Source organism: Lepus europaeus, chromosome 13, assembly GCF_033115175.1.
Source record: "Lepus europaeus isolate LE1 chromosome 13, mLepTim1.pri, whole genome shotgun sequence".
NCBI classification, from domain to species: Eukaryota; Metazoa; Chordata; class Mammalia; order Lagomorpha; family Leporidae; genus Lepus; species Lepus europaeus.
The window spans coordinates 20,929,479-20,953,280 of record NC_084839.1 but is presented as its reverse complement, the minus strand read 5'-3'; the positions used below and the strand labels follow the sequence as shown (position 1 = coordinate 20,953,280).

The 23,802-nt window shown below is 39.9% G+C and overlaps 1 protein-coding gene across 2 annotated transcripts in view; it reads left to right on the top strand.

The window, feature by feature from the left end:
- Window positions 1–23,802, top strand: part of ATAD2B (ATPase family AAA domain containing 2B) — a 207,040-nt gene that overhangs the window by 134,667 nt on the left and 48,571 nt on the right. For both annotated transcript variants that reach the window (XM_062209028.1, XM_062209027.1), the window contains exons 19-20: window positions 4,866–5,051; window positions 22,494–22,629. In XM_062209028.1, coding sequence (XP_062065012.1) covers window positions 4,866–5,051; window positions 22,494–22,629 — 322 coding nt within the window. The remainder of the gene's footprint in view (window positions 1–4,865; window positions 5,052–22,493; window positions 22,630–23,802) is intronic.

Here is a 23,802-nt window from a genome sequence, read left to right as displayed (position 1 = left end):
TGTGTGCTTACGTTTGTGTGTATGTGTATGTGTGTACATATGTTACTGGTAGGAGAATGGAAAACCTTGGTATAGCCTGAAAGATTTATTGAGCCTTATGCCAAGGCAGGAAACGTTAGTATCTGTAGGGAAAGTTGTTTAAAAAAACAACATCTGTGATTCCCTTTTCCTGACATCCTTAAGTGTATTTTTTGCCTTCTGTATTTCTACTGCTGACTTAGAAGGAAAAAAAAAGCACTGCTGAATGTGTTGTATTTTATTTTTTCATTAATAGAGAGACAGGATTGAATTAATAGATTTACATATGGTCTTTGAAAAACTTTGGAGGTACTTTATGGTTTGTAAATAAATAAGGTCTTTTGTGATAAATAAGGTCTTGGCTGGGTGGAAATTTTAGAAGTTTCATTTCCTTAGAAAGAAGTTGTATCAGAAAATTCCCAGGGGGAATCCTTTTTGTTTGAGTGGCATTAAGGAATTAATATATTTACTTATGTGTATATTTTGGACTCTCTTGTGCTTGTGCTTAATGGGTTTCTGGGCTTCTTTGTAGCAGTCTGTATATACTTTGGATGCTTTTGAGTTTGTTCACATGGGTGTCTTGGTTTTTCTACATAATATGGCTTTGTTTTGTTTTGTGTTGTAAATAAAATAAATTATCCAGATTATATCACACATACTGAAATTCCTAAAGTCTTTAGAAAATGAAACATCAATAAAAGATTTGAGCAATTTCATTTTCATGATATGTTTTTATAATATTCATAATATAGCAGTCCAAACTAGTATAAATGTCTGTTCTAACAGGCTGATTTTGTATGCATGTAAAGAAATTTGACACCTTATTTCTTGAGTCCTGAATCTTCAGAAGCTAGACAGTGCCTTTTTTTCATAGAATATGCTCCATAAATATTAGGCACATGGACTGTAAATGAAGTAAAGGGACAGAAGTGGAATAAACTAGGTGACAGTGCAGTGATATTTATTTTAATGTTTTGTGATGGCATAATGCAAGGAATTAAACTTATTTTATTATTCCTTTTTAATTTTTGCCATAATTGAGAGTGTTTTAGACCCCAAGACTTCTTCTGCCTGTAATATTTTGTAGCTGTAATATATTCACAATACTGTTATTCTAGAAGTCTTTTATGATGAAGTTGTTTCCTTCTTTCTTGTGTAAACCCACCCCCCCCCCCCCTTATTTTTTTTTGCCAGGCAGAGTTAGACAGTGAGAGAGAGAGAGAGAGACAGAGAGTTATAGACAGTGAAAGAGAGACAGAAAGGTCTTCCTTCCATTGGTTCACTCCCCTAATGGCCACTACGGCCGGTGCTGCGCCGATCCGAAGCCAGGAGCTGGGTACTTCCTCCTGGTCTCACATGCGGGTGCAGGGCCCAAGCACTTGGGCCATCCTCCTCTGCCCTCCCGGGCCACAGCAGAGAGCTGGACTGGAAGAGGAGCAACTGAGACTAGCACCCAGTGCCCCAACTGGGACTAGAACCTGGGGTGCCGGCGCCGCAGGTGGAGGATTAGCCAAGTGAGCCACGGCGCCGGCTTGTGTAACCGCTTTTTAAACAAATGAAAACGATACTAGTTTTGACCTTTGTGTTTCAGTAATGTATGTTTTTAAATTTTTTCTAGTTTTCAGTTTCTAAAGAAAATGTCTTTATTTTGAGGCTATAAATTCTTAATTTAAAAAATATACTAAATTTTATGCACTCAGCATTTTAATCTGGTGGCTAAAATACTGACTTCAAAGTTTAGCTTTTGAGATGATTAGAACTCTTGTAAGTGTAACTGCAGTTTATGTCATTGGAACTTCCTTGTATGATACTTCTAACTTCAGTGGCCTGATTTTTGCCTTCAATATCGTTATTATTTAGAGGAAGTAGTTTGTGAATTTTTTTTAACCAAGCAATTTTTAAAAATTAGTTATATAAGGGACTGTGATGTCTAGGGCAAGAAGGAGGCCAGAAGGAAATGGAATATATTGTTTAAATAATCAAAATGAACAGTTCACATATGCTGGTGTTTGTTCATTTTACTTGTGCAAGAGTGCTGGTCATGTCAGAGGTATTTTGAAACGGTTGGTTCAGTAATTTGGCCTACTGTCTTTTTTTCTCTATAACAGTTTTTCTGTTTTCTACTACACCTTGCACATCCACCAATCCAAGACACCCCGTAGGTGAGTATTTTTCTAGTTCTCAAATGGCATCACTTGTTCACAAGACAGTTGCCGCTTCATTAAAACAAGGCTTTATTTTCCAACTTGAGTTATCTGGTTATTTGATTTCACAGAGTGTATTTTACTATACAACTTTAAAAGTTAGTAACAAACTGCTGAAGAGCTGTTTTTATATTACAAAAAAAAAAAAATCACAGTGGGATTAAATTTTTTTCCTGATATTTATACTCTTAAAATTTTTAAATGCCCTTCTCAGACTCTATTTCTTTTGAATTTTCATTAGGAAAGAAAACTGGGGGATTAGAACAGGTATGTTGAATATTTAAAGAAAATAGGAAAGTTTTAATATTTTAAGATAATATGGAGTAAGGCATCAAAAAGAAAACTTGTTTTGGTAGTGTTTTTAAATTTTTTTCTAGAAATTAAGCATGGCTCCCCACTAAGGGCTTAGGAGAAAAATTATAAAAGTATTCCCAAATATTGATATCTGATGTAGTCAGGTGATTTCTCAATTCATGTAATTATACACTCGTGAATCAGAAAGCCTAATAAGCCTTTTTACTTTTCTGTATTTAACTTAAGAGTTGTCTGATTTTTTTTTCCCCCTTCTGGGTTTTTAAATATAATTTAAAAATTTTACCGAGAAGGATATTTTTCTAAAGGCTTTGGAAATAGCAAGGTCTATAGAATATCATTAATCTGTTAATTTTGAGGGGATTAGATGAAAAGAAATAAAGACCCCAATTTGTTTATATCTGGTGATGCTTGTATCTAGTTCAGCCTTGCAAATACTGTGGAACACTTGTAGTTCTGTAGTATTTAACTTCTGACTCTGTAAAGTTCTTAATATCCCTTAATTCTCTGATACTGTTCCCATCCTCTTTGATACTTCATAATGGGCTAGATACTCTCAACACATGTTCCTAGAGAACCTAACCTAGAAGTACTAGAATGAAAGGCAAAAAAGAAGGCATGTTTTCTCATCTCTCTTGCGCCCTGGGCATGTGGCAGCTTGCATGGCTGGATTAGATGGTTAGTTTTGTGAGGTTTCTCAGTAAGTTACGGCTCAGTCTTTTTCAGGTGGTCACCTCTATCTCCTGGCTGACTCTCCCAAGTTTTATCAGCAGAGTGGGGAATTGGAAAGCAACAAAGGAGTTGATCCCTGTATTCCACATATTATGCCTGATTTATGTGGCATGAATTGTTGTTTTTTTGTTTTTGTTTTTTGAAACAAATGCTTTAGTAGCCTTTGTGCTCCTGTGTGGCTCCTTTCTTTTGCCAATATTTATGCTGATTTTTCTTGTATGGATTTTATAAAAGAACTTTTGGGGGGAAAAAATCCCTGGATTTTCAAGGTCCTGGATAGGTTTGTGCCTGTTTGCAATATAGGTCTAAATTTGAGACTCCTAAAGGAGCTGTCCTGTTCAATGTTCTGGATTGGTGGATATGCAAATATTACATTTGATGTGAGTGGCTGCAATATAGACATTTCTTCCAATTTTAGGGAAGAGTTTTGAGTCTCTTTCTTCTGGTTTACTATTGGCAATGCATTTGATTTTGCACAGGAGGTTTAAAACTGTATAAAATGTATTACTTAAAAATTCATGCAACTGATAAAACTTTACTCATTAAAGAAAAATAATCTTTTTATTTTTAGGAAATTTTCTGATAATCCCAATCATTTTTAATTTTAGATTCTTATTTCTGTATCTTATGCAACAGATAGGCTAACAGAATTGTATACAAAATAAGAAAATAAGTAGAGAATTTTAGGAATAGAATTATTAAATTAGATTGAAGAAGTGTAGTCAGATTTTTACATTTATACCTAACCTTGTTAAAAAATCATGAAGAGATGTCATATTAACAAGTGAGAATTTGCTGATGGGCTGTTGAGCTGTGGACTCATATGTAAGGGATGTTAGCTCTGCTTGCAGCTTACTAATAGCCAACCTTGTCCTCACTGGTGTGTGTTGGCAGAATGCCATTGAAGCTGTGATTAGGATTCTTTCTTTTAACACCTTAGGAATACTTCATTTTCAAGCTCATTGTATTTTCTGACAATGGAGGTATCTCAGAGCTTTTTGCTAATTTATTTATTGTGCTTTACAGAAGTAAGAATATTTTGTGACTGTTTTATAAAAGATTGAACTAAGGTGATAGGGGAAGTTGAATGAGTGATTCAGCAAGTGGTTCATTGATTTTAAGTTGCAGGGTGATACATCTTGATTAAGATATCTATTTAATTCATATGTTGAGTGATTTTTTTTAGGCCATGAGCTTATACATGTAAACCATATTGTCCTTTTCTTCTGTTTAAAAGGTTCCTGGTATCTCTCTAACATGGGTGACATATAGGTGCATGTATATCTCTTTATCTGAAGTGTATTTTCTAATGGTGTTTTACTTTATTATCTGTACACGATAGTTAAGTAGAGCAATTTGATACCTTTATCCTATTAATATATGCTGAAAAAGAATAAAATCGTAAAAAGAAATGCTCCCTTTCCCCCGGTGAGGCAAGGGTTAGATAGAAGGCTTGTGCATCGTATCTTGAAGAGCTTTTTTTGGGAGCTAAAACTAATGACAGTATAGGCCTGACATGTTTCATACATTTGGGGGTTACTAGGTAGACTTTAGAATGAACAATTTGAGTTTGTTAATTTGAATTCTTTCTTTAATTAGATTTTTCGTGAAGCTCGAAGAACAGTACCAAGTATTGTTTACATGCCTCACATTGGTGATTGGTGGGAAGCTGTCAGTGAAACTGTGAGAGCAACTTTTCTGACATTGCTACAAGACATACCATCATTTTCACCTATATTTTTATTGTCTACCTCTGAAACCATGTACAGTGAACTGCCTGAAGAGGTAAGAACTAATTAAATAGTGTATCTTTCTTAATAATATTACTTTTAAATAGTTGGTCTTATAAGCTGGATGTATCTTAGTGTAAAATCATACCATCAGAATTCAGATCTGGGTTGTACTGTTTTACTAGCCTTGTAATGTAGGGAAGTTATTTAATCTTTTAGCTTTCAGTTTCTTTTTGATATAATAGTCATATCTTCTTCAGTGTTGCTGGGAAGATTGAGGTAATTAATGATTAGAATAGAATCTGACATGCTTGTATATAGTACATTCCAAGGAAATCTTAGCTGTCTTGTCACCCGTCCCATTATAATTATCCTTCTCACCCTTTCAACTCTTTCATTGGTAGCATCATGTTAGGTTGAATATTATTACTAATATGTCTGTTTTTCAAATATGAAATTTAGTTTTTGAGCTTAAAGTAAAAATAGAATTACAGTTGATTCAGCAAAAGTTACCACATAACTCACATGAAAGAAGCTGATTTTTAGAACATTATTTTAACACCCAAGCATATTGGGCCTTCAGATAGTTTCCTTCAGAAACACTTAGAAATATTTTATCTAGGAGACACAGTAGGAATGATGTTCATGTAAAAGATTTGTATTTTTCCAGTGTTATAAAGCTTGAGTATATAAGATTTTATGATTAAGGTATTTGTTTACTGAGTTCTTTTGTGCTTTCATTGGCTATCTTGCTAAAATGGATTTGTACAATTTACTGCTCTTGTAAGGAAAGTATATTAAATGTAGAGTAATTCATTTTTGATTATTCAGTTTCTGAGAGTATATGAAGACTGTTCATCAAAATGTTTATTACTATAGAGGGCAATAAAATTGAATGGAATGCTTTGTATAGTAAGAGTCAGAAAACCAAGGTATTGACTTACCAGTCTTTCCATTTTAGATAAATATTTGAACCTAGGATAGCGTGTTTTTATGTACAAATGTAGATAGTGGCAGACAAAATGTTGGTATGAGAAAATAAATGTGGAGTCTGTTTTGGAAATCATGGAGCTATAAAATGTTGGGTGTTAGTGTTATGAAGTCAGAGAGCAGTTGCAGGTGATGTAGAAGAATGGACTGAACCTGGTCATAACCAAGGAGCTACTTTTGCAGGTTAGGTCCTCTCTATCAACTAGGTTTTTTTGGTTTAATATAATTTTATATAAAGAAAGAGAAGAAAGGAATAATTAAGAGTTCTAATTAGGAATATTAATTTCCTTAAAATTTCCCCCATAAGGTGTTCAAAAAATTTATAAGTCTTGTGAACTTTCTTCTTGATACAGCATTATTTTTTTTGCTTACATGTATTGTACATATGCATGTATAATTTTACTGTTGGCTTAGTATTTTAAAGCTAACATTGCATTATACACATTTTCAGTATGGCTGTATTATTATCATAATTTTTAGTGAATTATTTGTTTCCCAGTAACCCTAATTATTAGCTAAAATATATTAGCATTATGTTAGAAATATATTAGATTTGAGGCCAGCGCCGCGACTCAATAGGCTAATCCTCTGCCTGCAGCGCTGGCACCCCGGGTTCTAGTCCTGGTCGGGGCGCTGGATTCTGTCCTGGTTGCCCCTATTCCAGGCCAGCTCTCTGCTGTGGCCCGGGAGTGCAGTGGAGGATGGCCCAGGTCCTTGGGCCCTGCACCCCATGGGAGACCAGGAGAAGCTCCTGCCTCCGGCCGCGGCGACCATTGGAGGGTGAACCAACGGCAAAGGAGGACCTTTCTTTCTGTCTCTCTCTCTCTCACTGTCCACTCTGCCTATCAATATATATATATATATATATATATATATATATATATATACGATTTGAATCCTGAAATTTTAGTTCTTTTTTTTTCTCCTTTGACTTCTATATTCTAATCACTCATTAATCAAGTAGCTACTAAAGTGAACCACAGAAATTCATTTTTGTGGGGTGAATATTGTGAAAATCCTCTCAAAACTGCTGTTTTTCACTAATTGTTCATAAAAAAATCTTCCTCTGCCTCTAAGACTTACATTTTATTTTATTTTATTTTAAAAGATTTTTTATTTATTTGAAAGGCAGAGGGAGGGAGCAAGAGAGGGATAGAGAGAGAGAGAGAAAGAGAGAGAGAGACTTTCCATCAGCTGGTACATTCCACAAATGGCTGCAATGACTGGGCTGTGCCAGGCTGAAGCCAGGAGCCCTGAGCCTCTTACGAGCCTCCTGTGTAGGTATAGGGGCCCAAGCACTTGGGCCATCTGCTTGCTGCTGTCTTCCCAGGTGCATTGGCAGGAAGCTGGAGTGGAAGTGGAGTAATTAAGTCTCAAACTAGCACCCATGTGGGATGCTGGCATCACAGGTGGCAACTTAAACCATTATGCCACAATGCCAGCCCCTAACCTTGTATTTTAATATCAGCTTTGCCATTTGAATGGTTGCTTTCTTTAGACCACAAGCTGAGGTAGTAATCTACAATACATAATACATATTGATAAATATTTAGTGAGTGAATGAATAGTATAGAGAATTGCAGACCATATATGTTAGCAAATTGATGAACAAATGAAGTAAACAAAACTAAAAAATTCTCAAAGAAATGGCTGGTTACTATAGTTTATTTAAGAATATTTAATAAAGAAATTAAATTAACAGTAACATACAGGTTTTTTAACCTGTAAAGTAGGTGTGTGTGTATATATATATGTGTATATATATATATATATATATATATATATATATATATATAGGAAAACCATTGAAAAAGCTATCTCTAGGCAACCCATTATCATAGCCTTAAATATGTATATACATTTTGACTCAGTAATATATTCTATGGGTAGTTACCTGAAGAATTTTTATAGATACATATAAAAAATACAGCATAAACTATGGGGGGAAAGGAGGATATTTCTTTTTCTTTTTTTTTTTTTTCAACATTTTTTTTTTTTTTTTTAATTTTTGACAGGCAGAGTGGACAGTGAGAGAGAGAGACAGAGAGAAAGGTCTTCCTTTTGCCGTTGGTTCACCCTCCAATGGCCGCCGCGGTAGCGTGCTGCGGCCGGCGCACCGCGCTGTTCCGGTGGCAGGAGCCAGGTGCTTATCCTGGTCTCCCATGGGGTGCAGGGCCCAAGCACTTGGGCCATCCTCCACTGCACTCCCTGGCCACAGCAGAGAGCTGGCCTGGAAGAGGGGCAACCGGGACAGGATCGGTGCCCTGACCGGGACTAGAACCCGGTGTGCCGGCGCCGCAAGGCGGAGGATTAGCCTGTTGAGCCACGGCGCCGGCCAGGAGGATATTTCTTACACCTTTTTTCTAAAATTTGTTTATTTATTTGAAAGGCAGAGTAAAAGAGAGAGAAAAAGATCTCTTCCATTTGTTGGTTCTTTCCCAAAATGCCTGTAACTGCCTGGGCTGGGTCAGGCCGAAACAGTAGCCTGAAACTCAGTCCAGGTTTTTCATGTGGGTGGCAGGGATCCATGTACTTGGACCATCATATACTGCTTCCCTGGATGTGTGTTAGCATGAAGCTGCATGAGAAGATGAGGTGGGACCTGATCCCTGGCACTCTGATACGGGATGCAGGTGTCCCAAGTGGCAGCTTAACCTGCTCTGCCACAGTACCTACCTTTATTATACCTTTTTTTCATTGGTGAAAAAGTATCTAAATGCTCCATAGGGGCAAGCATTTGGCACGGTGGTTAGGTTGTTGTTTGGGAATCCACAATCCATATTGGAGTACCTGGTTCAAGTCCCAGCTACTTAGCTTTTAATCTACCTCCCTGCTAATATACACCCTGGAAGGTAGGGCTCAGATAGTTTGGTCCCTGCCACCCATGTGGGTGACCCAGGTTGAATTCTGAGCTACTGACTTTGGCCTGACTGTTGTGGGCATTTAGAGAGTAAACCAGAGGATGGAACATCTCTCTTTGTCTTTCTGTCTCTATCTTTCTGTCTTTCAAATAAAATGTAAATAAATAAATAAATAAAAATTTGGAATTGGTTAAGTTATGGTAGATTAATTCCATGAAACACAATGAGACCATTAAAAATATTGATGTAGATACTGGAGGTTGGCTTAGCAGTGAGGAAGTAGCTTGGAACACCCACACCCTGTGTTGGAGTACCTGATTTTGAGTTCTAGCTCCACTCCTAATTTTTTTTTTTTTTTTTTTTTTTTTTTGGACAGGCAGAGTGGACAGTGAGAGAGAGAGAGAGACAGAGAGAAAGGTCTTCCTTTTGCCGTTGGTTCACCCTCCAATGGCCGCCACGGTTGGCGCGCTGCGGCCGGCGCACCGCGCTGTTCCGATGGCAGGAGCCAGGTGCTTCTCCTGGTCTCCCATGGGGTGCAGGACCCAAGGACTTGGGCCATCCTCCACTGTACTCCCTGGCCACAGCAGAGAGCTGGCCTGGAAGAGGGGCAACTGGGACAGGATCGGTGCCCCGACCGGGACTAGAACCCGGTGTGCCGGCGCCGCAAGGCGGAGGATTAGCCTGTTGAGCCACGGCGCCGGCCATCCACTCCTAATTCTTGCTTCCTACTAATGTTCACCCTGGGAGACACTAGGTGATGGCTCAAATAGTTGAGTCCCTGCCACCTACATGGGAGACTAGGATTGATTGCCTGGCTGCTGGTTTCAGCCTGATCCAACTCTGGCTGTTGTGTGTATTCAGAGTAGACCAGCAGACGGGAGCTCTCTTCTCTGTCTCTTTCAAATAAGACAAATATATTAATAAAATTTTTAAAAATATTAGTGTAGAAAACATTTAATGTCATGAAAAAGATGTTTAAATATATTGTTTAAAGATGCTTATATGCATGATATTATTCCAACTTATAAAGTGGTAAATGGAGGCATATTCATGGATGCTAATAGTAATTATCTTGGCCGGCGCCATGGCTCACTTGGTTAATCCTCCGCCTTGTGGCGCCAGCATCCCATATGGGCACCGGGTTCTAGTCCCAGTTGCTCCTCTTCCAGTCTAGCTCTCTGCTGTGGCCCGGGAGTGCAGTGGAGGATGGCCCAAGTGCTTGGGCCCCTGCACCTACGTGGGAGACCAGGAGGAAGCACCTGGCTCCTGGCTCCAGATTGGTGCAGCGCCGGCCGTAGCGGCCATTTTGGGGGTGAACCAATGGAAACAAGACCTTTCTCTCTGTCTCTCTCTCTCTCTCTCTCACTGTCTGTAATTCTACCTGTCCAAAAAAGAAAAATAGTAATTATCTTTGTGCATTAAGGTTATATTGATTTTTGAATTGTCTTTTCAAAGTCTTTTGTAATAAATACCTAGTGTCTTAATCAAATAATAAGCCAGTTATCCAGAGATGAAAGAAAAAAATATGTACCCTTTTTTAAAAAAAGATTTATTTTTAGTTGAAAGTCAGAGTTACAGAGAGACAGAGGCAGAGAGAGAGAGAGTAAGGTCTTCTTTCCACTAGTTCACTCCCCAGATGGCTGCAACAGCCAGAGCTGTGCTAATCCAAAGCCAGGAGCCAGACGCTTCTTCTGGGTCTGCCACGTGGATGCAGGGGCCTAAGGACTTGGGCCATCTTCTTCTGCTTTCCCAGACCACAACGGAAAGCTGGATTGTAAGTGGAGCAGCTGGGTCTCTAACCGGCACCCATATGGGATGCCAGTACTGCAGACTGGAGCTTTAACTCACTGTGGCACAGTGCTGGTCCTGTACCGTTTTTATAAAAGTAGAAGAAAACCCATGAGGCAGGCATTGTGGTAAAGCATATTAAGCCTGCCCCTTGGGATTCCAAGTCCCATATGGGAGTGTGTAATTCAGGTCCTGGCTCCTTTGCTTCCCGACCAGTTCCTGCTAATGTGCATGGGTGGCAGTAGGCGATGGCTCAGTACTGGAGTTCCTGGCTCCTGGCTTTGGCGTGCCCCAGGCCCAGCTGTTGTTAGCATTTGGGGAGTAAACCAACAGATGAAAGATTTCTTCACCTCACCTACTCCCCATGTCATTCTGCTGTTCAAATATATAATTAAATATTTATTTAAAGATAGCAGAATGGGCGGCGCCGCGGCTCAATAGGCTAATCCTCTGCCTGCGGCGCCAGCACCCCGGTTTCTAGTTCCGGTCGGGGCGCCGCTTTCTGTCCTGGTTGCCCCTCTTCCAGGCCAGCTCTCTGCTGTGGCCAGGGAGTGCAGTGGAGAATGGCCCAAGTGCCTGGGCCCTGCACCCCATGGGAGACCAGGAGAAGCACCTGGCTCCTGCCTTTGGATCAGCGCAGTGTGCTGGCCACAGCGCGCTGGCCGCGGTGGCCATTGGAGGGTGAACCAACAGCAAAGGAAGACCTTTCTCTCTGTCTGTCTCTCTCTCTCTCTCTCACACTGTCCACTCTGCCTGTCAAAAAAAAAAAAAAAAAAAAAAAGCAGAAAACCCCAAAAGAATTTGTCACTGTTTTAGAGTCCTTTTGATATTTTCTTGTTAATGTTTCCCCTCCTACACCCTGCCCCCGCTCTAGTCCAGTCCTCAAATTTATACTCGGACAGGACATTGGGATACTGGGAAAAGATTAAAATTTATATACATTTTATTCTTCATATTATCTTAAATATTTTGTGAATATATTTAAAATGAAAATAATATATTTGCATAGTATATTTAAGTAAATTTGCATATACTAAAAAGAATATTTTCAGATTTTTTTTTTACTGACGATGTATTTGATTTAAAAATTTTAGAAATTATTGGTCTAGACCAGCTGAGAGCAAAATGTGGTACACAGACCCCTATGGGTCCCCCAAGGCCTTTTCAGAGGATTTTCAAGTTCTTTCCTTTCCAACTACACGTCTGCTCTTGAATCTGACGTTTTCTCATATTCTTCCATCAAAACAACATTTTGCAACAGATTGAATGCAGAAGCAGATGTGAGAATCCAGTTGTCTTTAAGCTAGACATTACAGAAATTTGAAGAATGTAAAAATACTGCCACTTTCTCACTAAATTTTATTTTCTATTTTATATATCTTTTATTCTAAGTTATATTTTTGGAAAAATATATTTTTCAAAAGAATATGCTTTTAAATGTTAACATGTAATGAGCTCATTTTTAAAATGTCCTGAGTTTTGATACATAAAGAGTGACAGAGCCTACATAAACAAAAGCCATTTTGGGATCCTTAGTAATTTTATTTTATTTTTTACTTATTTATTTGAAAGGTAGAGTTATAGACAGTGAGAGAGAGAGAGAGAGAGACAGAGAGAAAGGTCTTCCTTCCGTTGGTTCACTCTCCTAATGGCCGCTATGGCCGGTGCTGCACCAATCCAAAGCCAGGAGGAGCCTGGTGCTTCTTCCTGGTCTCCCATGCAGGTGCAGGGGCCCACGCACTTGGGCCATCTTCCACTGCCCTCCCGGGCCAGAGCAGAGAGCTGGACTGGAAGAGAAGCAACCAGGACTAGAACCTGGCACCCATATGGGATGCCAGTGCCGCAAGACGGAGGATTAACCAAGTGAGCCATGGCGCGGGCCCAGGATCCTTAGTAATTTTTAAGAATTTAAGAAGGCACAGGGGCTGGCTCTGTGGCACAGTGGGTTAACGCCCTGGCCTGAAGCGCCGGCATCCCATATGGGCGCCGGTTCTAGTCCCAGCTGCTCCTCTTCCAATCTAGATCTCTGCCATGGCCTAGGAAAGCAGTGGAGGATGGCCCATGTCCTTGGACTCCTGCACCCATGTGGGAGACCCGGAGGAAGCTCCTGGCTCTTGGCTTCAGATCGGCACAGCTCCAACCATTGCGGCCATCTGAGGAATGAACCAGTGCATGGAAGACCTCTCTCTCTGTCTCTACCTCTCTCTCTAACTCTGTCTTTCAATTAAATAAAATTAATTAATTTTTTAAAAAAAGAATTTAAGATGGCCCTGAAACAAAAATGTTTGTGAACTTTTGATCTGGACCACAGACCTGTTGAGGAGATGGGAATGTCTAACTGGTCTTGACTTCTTCGGGTCTTGGCACAGTGCTTGTACGTTGGAATGACTCCAAGTTTATTTCATGAAAGAGAGGGACTAACAGTTGAATCACAACATAGTCTTTACTCCCTGATAAGCCTCATTCCTTTTCTGCAAAAATATAGTGTGAATAAATTACATATGTAAACTGTCTATGAGGATAGTTGGGAGATTTTAGTAGAGATGTATGGAAACTTTAAGTTATTTTTGTTCAGAACAGAAAAAGATATTTAAGGGAGGAAGCAGGTAGAAGTAGAGAATTTGCAGGAAGGAATTCAAATGTTGGCCAGAATCATCACACTTCCGTTTCTTTATTTTTTTTAAAAGATTTATTTATTTATTTATTTATTTGAAACTCAGAGTTACACAGAGAGAGAAGGAGAGGCAGAGAGAGAGAGGCCCTCCATCTGCTGGCCCGCTCCCCAGTTGGCTGCAATGACTGGAACTGTGCCGATCCGAAGCCAGAAGCCAGGAGCCAGGAGCCAGGAGCTTCCTCTGGGTCTCCCACATGGGTGCAGGGGCCCAAGGACTTGAGCCATCTTCCACTGCTTTCCTGGGCCATAACAGAGCTGGATTGTAAGTGGAGCAGCTGGGACTTGAACTGGCAGCCATATGGGATGCCTGCACTGCAGGCAGCAGCCTTACCTGCTACGCCGCAGTGCTGGCCCCAGCACATTTCTGTTTCTAAAGATATTCACAGTATTTTCTTTGCTATTAAGTTATTATGGGCAGTTCAAGATGGTGTAATTCAATACATTGGAAATGAGTTTTAATGAAATACTTTCTCAACTATGCTGAGGGAAAGTAAATGTTACATATAGTTATCTTCTTAAATATTGTACCTCATACTATGTTCCTGGGTTTATATGGGACCTGGGAAGAGAAAATCAGTAAATTCAAGTGGAAAAATTAAGTAGGGGTATTGAAAACCCAGAAGAATGATGTTCTATACAGAGAACCTATCATAACTTTTTGATAGTAAATAATTATGAATTGTCTTAAAATTTAATAGGAGGGAGAGCCTCACAATGATTTTTTGTTGTTGTTGTTGTTAAACACTTATTTTTGGAGAATAAGTGGTATTAGTATCTTAAGGTATGTAAAATATTATTTTCATTTAAAAATTGTTTGCTTTTTATTTTTTAAAGATTTATTTTATTTTAGACAGAGTTACTTAGAAAAGTAGAGCGAGAGAGAAGTCTTCCATCCACTTGTTCACTCTCCAAATGGCCACAGTGGCCAGAGCTGAGCTGATCTGAAGCCAGGAGCCAGGAGCCTCTTCCAAGTCTTCCACACGGGTGCAGGAGCCCACGTACTTGGTCCATCTTCTACTGCTTTCCTATGCCATGGCAGAGAGCTGGATTGGAATGGAGCACCCGGGACTTGAACTGGCACCCATATGGGATGCCTGCACTGCAGGAAGGGAATTCACTGTGCCACAGCTCTGGTCCCTGTTATTTTATTTTATTTTATTTTTTATTTGAGAGGGAGAGTTACAGAGAAAGAGAGGGAGAGACAGAGAGGGAGATCTTTCTATCCACTGGTTCACTCCTCAAATGGCCACAAAGGTTGAGTCTGTGCCAGGCCAAAGCCAGGAACTTCTTATGAGTCTCCTACATAGGTAAAGGGGTCCAAGTATATGGACCACTCTCCTCTGCTTTCCCAGGCCATTAACAGAGAGCTGGATTGGAAGTGGAGAAGCTGAGATTTGAACCAGGACCCATATGGGATACTCTGGTGCAGGCAGAGGCTTAGCCTACTGTACCACAGTGCCAGTCTCTCAATTTTTTTTTTTGAGCAAAGTGAATTTTATTTAAAGGAAACTTTCTTTTTTCTTTCGTTTAAAGATTTTATTTATTGATTGATAGGTAGAGTTACAGACAGAGAGAGGAAGAAACAGAGAGAAAGGTCTTTGTCTGCTGGTTTACTCCCCAAAAAGCCCCAGTGGCCAGAGCTGGGCCTATCACAAACCAAGAGCTTCCTCTGTGTCTTACACATGAGTATAGGGGTGCAAGGACTTGGGACATCATCCACTGTTTTCCCAGTCCTGAAGCAAGAGAGCTGGATCTGAAGAAAAACAGTTGGGACCTGAACCGGTGCCCATATAGGGTGCTGGTGCCACAGGTGGAGGCTTTGCCTACTATGCCACAGTGCTTCCCCCCCCCCCCATTTTTTTTTTTTTTAAAGATTTATTTATTTGAGTGACACACAGAGAGATCTTCCATCTGCTGGTTCACTCCCCAAATGACTCCAGTGGTTGGGTCTGGGCCAGGTTGAAGCCAGGAGCCAAGAGCTTCATCTAGTTCTCCCTTGTGGGTGGCAGGGGCCCAAGGACTGGTGCCCATTTGAGATGCTTGCACTGCAGGCGGCTATTTAACCTGCTGTGCCATAGTGTTTACCCAAGGAAAGCTTTCTTAGCTTTCATTTTCCATACTTTTTGATCTTTTTTTTTTAGAAAAGATTTATTTGATAAGTATAAATTTCATAGGTACAGTTTTTGGATTATAGTGGTTCTTCCCCCCATACCTGCCCTCCTACTCTCACTCCTGTCCCACCTCCTACTCCCTCTCCCATCCCATTCTTCATTAAGATTCATTTTTAGTTATCTTTATATGCAGAAGATCAATGCTATACTAAGTAAAGATTTCAACAGTTTGCACCCACACAGACACACAAAGTATAAAGTACTGTTTGAAGACTAGTTATACTGTTAATTTTCATAGTACAAGTCATTAAGGACAGAGATCCTACATGGGGAGCAGGAGCACAGGGACTCCTGTTGTTAATTTAACAATTGACACTCTTATTTATGACATCAGTGATCATCCAAGGCTCTTGTCATCAGCTGCCAAGGCTATGGAAACATTTTGAGTTCACAAACTCTGACATTATTTAGACAGGGCCATAATCAAAGTGGAGGTTCTCTCCTCCCTTCAGAGAAAGTACCTCCTTCTTTGATGGCCCCTTTTTTCCACCGGGATCTCACTCACAGAGATCTTTCATTTAGGTCATTTTTTGCTACCGTGTCTTGGCTTTCCATGCCTGAAATGCTCTTAAGGGGTTTTTAGCCAGATCTGAATGCCTTAAGGGCTGATTCTGAGGTCAGAGTGCTATTTAGGGCATTTGTCATTCTATGAGTCTGCTGTGTGTCCTACTTCCCGTGTTGGATTGTTCTCTCCTTTTTAATTCTATCATTATTAGCAGACACTTGGTCTTATTTATGTGATCTCTTTGACACTTGAATTCTCAAACTATTAATTTTCCCCATTACAGAGGTTGCAGGGATATAAAATTGGAGACTAAGAATTCTTATTTGATACATTTATAAATTGAGATAAAACAAGATTTTACTAGTGAAAGAATTGTTGCCTTTTATGTAGCTGTGTTTCAGGTTGTGTATTAAGTCACTTAGATATACAATTTAAATTAACTTTTCTAACTGTCCAGTAAGAAAAGTATTATTATTTTCCTGTCTGAAAGATGAAAACATTGAAGCTAACAAAGGATAAAGTAACTGGCCCAGGGGTTTCACAGCTAGTATTGCAGAGCAAAGGTTGGAACCCAGGTTTAGCCAATTCCACAGGTCATGCCTATAAATGCCCTATGTTCTGTAAGATTCCAGAGAAATGGTTTTTGGATATTGTGATGCTTAAGATTGATGAGTGGTCAGAGAAATGGAGTTTCATATCCAAGTTAAGACCATAGTTTATTCAGCAAACAGTTTAGTAAATGCCATTTCTGTGCAGTGCAATGTACTAATGAAGTCTGAATTTGTTTTAGACAGTCCGTGCTTGTGTTCTTTACTGTTTTATTCACAATGCCCAACTGCTTAATACAGGTTCTGGAAAAACACACACATACACACATTTTCTAGTACAGTAAATCTTCGTTGAATGAATGAATGAGATAATAAAAGGATAGTCACTGATCTCCAGAAGTTTAATTTAGAGGGAAGAGATACATGAAAGTAAAATATGGCATGAGAAGTGCTCTAATAATATAATAAATAAAAGGAAAAAGTTAGGCCGGCGCCGTGGCTCAACAGGCTAATCCTCCGCCTTGCGGCGCCGGCACACCGGGTTCTAGTCCCGGTCGGGGCACCGACCCTGTCCCGGTTGCCCCTCTTCCAGGCCAGCTCTCTGCTGTGGCCAGGGAGTGCAGTGGAGGATGGCCCAAGTGCTTGGGCTCTGCACCCCATGGGAGACCAGGAGAAGCACCTGGCTCCTGCCATCGGAACAGCATGGTGCGCCGGCCGCAGCGCACTACCGCGGCGGCCATTGGAGGGTGAACCAACGGCAAAAGGAAGACCTTTCTCTCTGTCTCTCTCTCTCACTGTCCACTCTGCCTGTCAAAAATTAAAAAAAAAAAAAAAAGAAAAAAGGAAAAAGTTAATAAAGTGAACTTCATTTAAATTAAATACTTTTAGCCTTTAAAACACATCATTAAGAAAATAAGGTAGTAGGCTAAGCCTTTACCTGCAGCACTGGTGTTTCATATGGGCGCCGGTTCTAGTCCCGGCTGCTCCTCTTCCAATCCAGCTCTCTGCAGTGGCCTAGGAAAGCAGTAGAGGATGGCTTACATGCTTGAGCCCCTGTACCCACGGGGGAGACCCTGAAGAAGCTCCTGGCTCCTGGCTTCAGATTGGCCCAGCTCTGGCAGTTGGAGCGATTGGGTGGGAACCAGCAGAATGGAAGACCTCTCTCTTTCTATCTTTCCCTCCCTCTGTAACTCTACCTCTCAAATAAACAAACAAAATCTTTAAAAACAGAAATTAAAAAGACAAAGCACACTCTGAAAAATTTATATATTTCTTTAAAAAAAAAAAAGATTTATTTATTTGAAAGGCAGAGTTACAGAGAGGTAGAGGCAGAGAGAGGGAGGGAGAGAGGGAGGGGTTTTCTGCCCACTGGTTCACTCCCCAAATGGCTGCAGTGGCTGGAGCTGTGCCAGTCCAAAGCCAGGAGCCAGGAGCTTCCTCTGAGTCTCCCATGCAGATGCATGGACCCAAGCACTTGGGTCGTATTCGATGTTGTGGCCATTGGGGGTTGATCCAGCAGATTAAAGATATCTGCCTGTCTGTCCTACTTCCCCACACCCCTAATGCTCTGCATGTCAAATAAATAAGTAAAAAGTAAGTCTCTTTTTTAAAAAAGAGAATACTCTCAGTAGAGTGAAAAGCAACCCACAGAATGGCAGAAAATGTTTACAAATCATGTATCTGGTAAGGGATCAACACCCACAGCATACTTACAAAGAAGTCCCACAACAACAGTAATAGCAATAATGAACTTTAATCAGAAATGGGCAAAGGACTTAAATAGACATCTCTACAAAGAATTAATGGACAATAAGCACTTGAAAACATGCTCAGCATCACTAGTCACCAGGGAAATGCTGATCAAAATCATTATGAAATGTTACTTCATACCATTAGGGTGGCTATTATTTATTTATTTATTTATTTATTTTTTGCAGGCAGAGTGAGAGAGTGAGAGTGAGAGAGAGAGAGAGAGAGAGAGAGAGAGAGAAAGGTCTTCCTTCCGTTGGTTCACCCCCCAAATGGCCACTATGGCCGGTGCGCTGTGCCAATCCGAAGCCAGGAGCCAGGTGCTTCCTCCTGGTCTCCCATGCGGGTGCAGGGCCCAAGGACTTGGGCCATCCTCCACTGCCTTCCTGGGCCAGAGCAGAGAGCTGGCCTGGAAGAGGAGCAAGCGGGACAGAATCCGGCTCCCCAACCGGTACTAGAACCCGGGGTGCTGGTGCCACAGGCGGAGGATTAGCCAAGTGAGCCGCGGCGCCAGCCAGGGTGGCTATTATTTAAAATAAAAAGTCCAGAAAAGAACACATGTTGGTAAGGATGTTGAGATATTGGAATTCTTGTGTGTTGCTGGTAAGAATGTAAAACTTGTAGCTGCTGTAGAAAGCAGTATGGCAGTTCTCTGAAAAGTTTAAACAACCATCGTTTTGTCCAGCAGTTCACTTGCTGAGTATATACTCCAGATAATTTAAAGCAGGAATTTGAACAGGTATTTGTATAGTAGCATTATTCACAAGAGCCTAAAGGTGAAAATAAGCCTAGTGTCTGTTGACAGATGATTGGATAAACAAAATGTCATTCACATACATGCACACATATACACGCACGTACATTGGAGCAGTATTTAGGCTTAAAAAGGAGGGAAATTTTGATACATGCCACATATGATCTAGATGAACCTTGAAGACCTAAGTGAAATAAACAGTCATGAAAGGATGAATATTGTCTGATTCCTTTTATATGAGCTTCCATATATAAATGACTAATAAGCACAGAAAAGATCCTTGATAGCATTAATCTTTCAGGAATGAGATACCAGTGGGTTACATGGCTATAATCAAAAAAGACTGACAATAAAAGTGTTGATAAGAATGTAAGAGTTATCTTCTTCAAACTGTATCTATGAAATACATGAAATCTGTTCTTTTATATTAAAAAAAGGATGGAAGAGAAATGAGTTCCCATATGCTGCTGGTAGGATTGTAAAATGATGCAGCCACTTTTCAAAGTTAAGCAGAAATTAATGATATGACTCAGGAATTCAGCTCCAAGGTATCTACACAAGAGAAATGAAAACATATATTCATACAAAGACTTTCATATGCAAATAGATCTAATTGTATTAATCATAATAGCCCAAAGTAGAGACAACTGAAATGTTCATTAATTAGTGAATGGCTATACAGTGAAATACTGTTCAGCAATTAATGGAACGAAATTCTGACACATGCTGCAAGTTGGATGGCGCTGAAGTTGTGCTGAGAAAAGGCAGACATAAAAGCCTGCCAGTTGTATGATATGAAACTTCTGGAAGAGCTGCTATGTCTAGAGACAAAAAGCAGAACAGTGGGAATGGGGCTGGAACATGTGAGTGGGAATGGGGATTGACTGCAGATAGGCATGAAGAAGCTTTTAGAGTAATGGAGATGTTCTGAAATTGACGTGATGGTTGTACAGTTGTATAAATATACTAAAAATCATTTAGCTGCTGTAAGTCAAAAAGCTTAACTATTGGAAGGTATGTGCTAAAGTGTATCTAGGAAAGTCTGGGTAAGCATTAATGTGACTCGAGCTGAGAATTGAAAGACAGGTTCAATGAAAAAGGGAGTAGCATGTGTAAATACCATCTGAGCCAGTATGAAAGAGAACGTGATTTGTTTAGGGAATTACAAAAGCTGCCTTCTGTTGCATATAATATCTGAGGCTGGGACTGTTAGAAGATAAGGTTAGGAGTGAACTAGGGAAAAATTATTTATAAAATGATGGATTCTAAGCTATTGATAATAATCTGGCAAGAATTTCAATAGATTATTATAGGTTTACTCTTGATAACTTTTGTATTCACAAAGTTCAATACAATGTTGAAAATTATCAGAAGGAAGATTATTTAAAGCCAAAACTAAATGTTTTGCCATCATTGACCAAAATCATGGTCTTTCTAGGGTATTGATTTCTGTTTATTTTTCAAGATACAATTAATATAAACTATTTCTAATATATTTTACTAATGTCTCTTTATCCATACTCAGTGCAAGGTCTTTCTTTTGTGTTCCCTTACCTCTTTTATAACACTTCCAGCGTGATATCATAATGCTTTATTCTGAAATTTTAAGATCTTTGAATTTAAAGAGCAAGTATAATTTCTTCAGTTTTATAAATGAGTGTAGAGTCTGGCATGATGTTTATAGCACATAGTGTATATTTATTACTAAATATGCTTCTGGAATTTCATAGAAGGACTAGCAGAGCCCTTCAAAGATCATAGATCAAAGGGTTGGAGGGAATAATGCTTGAAGGTAATCTACACTAAACATTGGAAGGACCCAAAAGAAATTTTATAAACTCTTAAGTAACTTGACTTTGGGTTAAGTAGAATTCTGATGTCTACTTTTCATTGTTTGTTTTTTCTGTTTTAGAATTTTGGAGCTAAAAAATGCCTTAGGGTTTATAACCTTGTCTTCTTTACTCACATTGTGGTCTTTTTTTTTTTTTTTTTTTTTTTTGGTCTCTGACAGGCAGAGTGGATAGTGAGAGAGAGAGAGAGAGAGAAAGATCTTCCTTTTTTTTGCCGTTGGTTCACCCTCCACTGGCCGCTGCGGCTAGCGCATCTCGCTGATCCTAAGGCAGGAGCCAGGTGCTTCTCCTGGTCTCCCATGCGGGTGCAGGGCCCAAGGACTTGGGCCATCCTCCACTGCCTTCCCGGGCCATAGCAGAGAGCTGGCCTGGAAGAGGGGCAACCGGGATAGAATCCGGCACCCCAACCGGGACTAGAACCCAGTGTGCCGGTGCCACAAGGCAGAGGATTAGCCTGTTAAGCTACAGCGCCGGCCTCACATTGTGGTCTTAAGCCAAAAACTTAAACTTTTCTGAGCCCAAGTTTTGTCATCTGGCAAATGAGGAAATAATACATACCTCATTGTTATGAAGATTGAGTGACATAGTATTATGAAATAAATTCTTAAGCAGTGTTTATAGAATTAACTTAGTAAATGGCTGGAAATGATAAATTGAATGATTATCCAAAATTTGCTGCAAGTAGATAGTTAAATTCAGTCTAAAATCTGGTATCTTGAACTCTAATCCAGTACTTCTGCACTGTCATTGTTGATACTTATTTCCATGCTGGTGATCTGCTCCCTCTTTTATTTGCAGTCTCTTATTTGATGTGGACTAGGTAATAAAAATTACAAACTGTCCTCATTTAATGTAGGCATTGCTATATACCATATACTGTGGTAGGTATGGGAATCAGATGAGTAAGTGATGGCATCTGTTCCCAGGGAGTTTCGTGTCTAGGAGTTAGTAGATAGACCTTATACAAGAATGCATTGGTAGACAAATATGAATGATATGAAGAGGATTGAGAGCATTTCTTGGAAGAAGGTCATCTGGTCAAAGTGTACAGAGCTGGTTAGCAAAGGAGAGATGGATAATCACCAGGGGGAGGTCCCGCTCAAGGGCCAGGAGAGCAACCACTTACTTTTGTTCTAGAGTTTTCCTTGGAAGGTAGTATTATGGAGCATTCTGGGAAGACGCCCGACCAGTCTAACAGGGGTACAGTGAAACATGTGGTAGGGAGGGAACAGAAGGGAAGTCAGTGGATAAGAACTACAAAGAATGGGGAGGATAAGAGACAGCAGTGTTAGCATCCATTCAGCTCCCTGTTGTAGCTTCTAGTTCATTACTTCTCAGCTCTTACGTAAAAGCCATTTTACCTTTGACAACTGTCCTCTTTCCTCGTATTTGGTGACTCTCCCAGATACAGTGTCATTTGTTAATGACTTGGGCAACTGGACATTCTCCCATTCTTATTTAGTCCACAAGGTCAAACCTGTCAACAAGTAGCCTCTCGTGAGTATTCTGTGAATATTGAGAATTGTACTGGAAGTTGAAAAAATTGTAATTTGGTCTAATATGTGAACTTTTAATTCTCTATTTGATATCTTTGTGTGTATGTGTAGGTTAAATGTATCTTTAGAATACAATATGAAGAGGTCTTGTATATTCAAAGGCCCATTGAAGAAGACAGAAGAAAATTTTTCCAAGAATTGATTCTCAATCAGGCCTCAATGGCTCCACCACGAAGGAAACACACTGGTAAAGTTCCTAAAGAAATGCTTTTTATTGGAGTTAAATTTATTTTTATCCTTTTCTTCATGGGAGTAAACAGTTTGTCAGGTTCTTTTCATCTTTTTATGGGCACATGTGGAAGTAGCCATTGTATTTTCCTGACTTGAGTCTGGGAAGGACAGCCTTGCTGTTGAAGCTTTACTAAGAAACAGGGCTTCTCCCACACTTCAAATCACATTCTCTGGTGGATTTCATACTCTGATGCTCAAAAATCCCTGCCGCTTTAGTCATTAGGACTTGAACTGGCAGTTATGAACACCAGGTGTCGTGTTGATGATTTTGTGGGCCAGAGTAGGTTTGATAATCTAAGAGCTGCTTAGAATATTTGCCCTTTATGGTTTATTCATTGATTAATTTTTCAGATATTTATTTAGCACACATTATGTTAGATGACTTAAACTTCTGGAAATCTGTTATGGTTTTGTTTTTAAGCATTTAAATAAGTTAAGTAATTCTAATAAATAATTTAGTTTTTAATATATTTTAAATAAAATAAATGCATAGATTTTTTGGGTTTGGACTCATAGCATTAAGAGGAGCTTGAGAATATGTTAGATTTTAGTTCCCTCACATAAATAAGGACTGCATTGTAAGTCAGTTCTTTTCCTAATCTTTTTTTATATATATATTTATTTATTTGAGATGCAGAGTTATAGGCAGAGGGAGGGAGAGACAGAGAGAGGTCTTCCATCTGCTGGTTCACTCCCCAAATGACTGCAATGGCCACAGCTGGACCAATATGAATGAAAGAGCCAGGAGCTTTTTCTTGGTCTCCAACATGGGTGTAGGGGCCCAAGCACTTGGGTCATCTTCTGCTGCTTTCCCAGGCCATCAGTATAGAGCTGGATCAGAAGTGGAGCAGCTGGGACATCCCATATGGGATGCCAGTGCTGTACGTGTTGGCTTAGCCTACTATGCCACAACAATGGCCCCCCTCTTTTTTTTTTTTTTCCTTTATTTGCAAGTTAAGAATTACAGAAAAGGAGAGAGGAAGAGATAGAGAGAGATCTTCCATCCACTGGTTCTCTCCCCAAATGGCTACAACAGCTAGGGCTGGGTCAGGCCAAAGCCAGGAGCCAGGAGCTTTATTTGGGTCTCCCACGTGGGTGCAGGGGCCCAAGGATTTGGTCTATCTTCTAC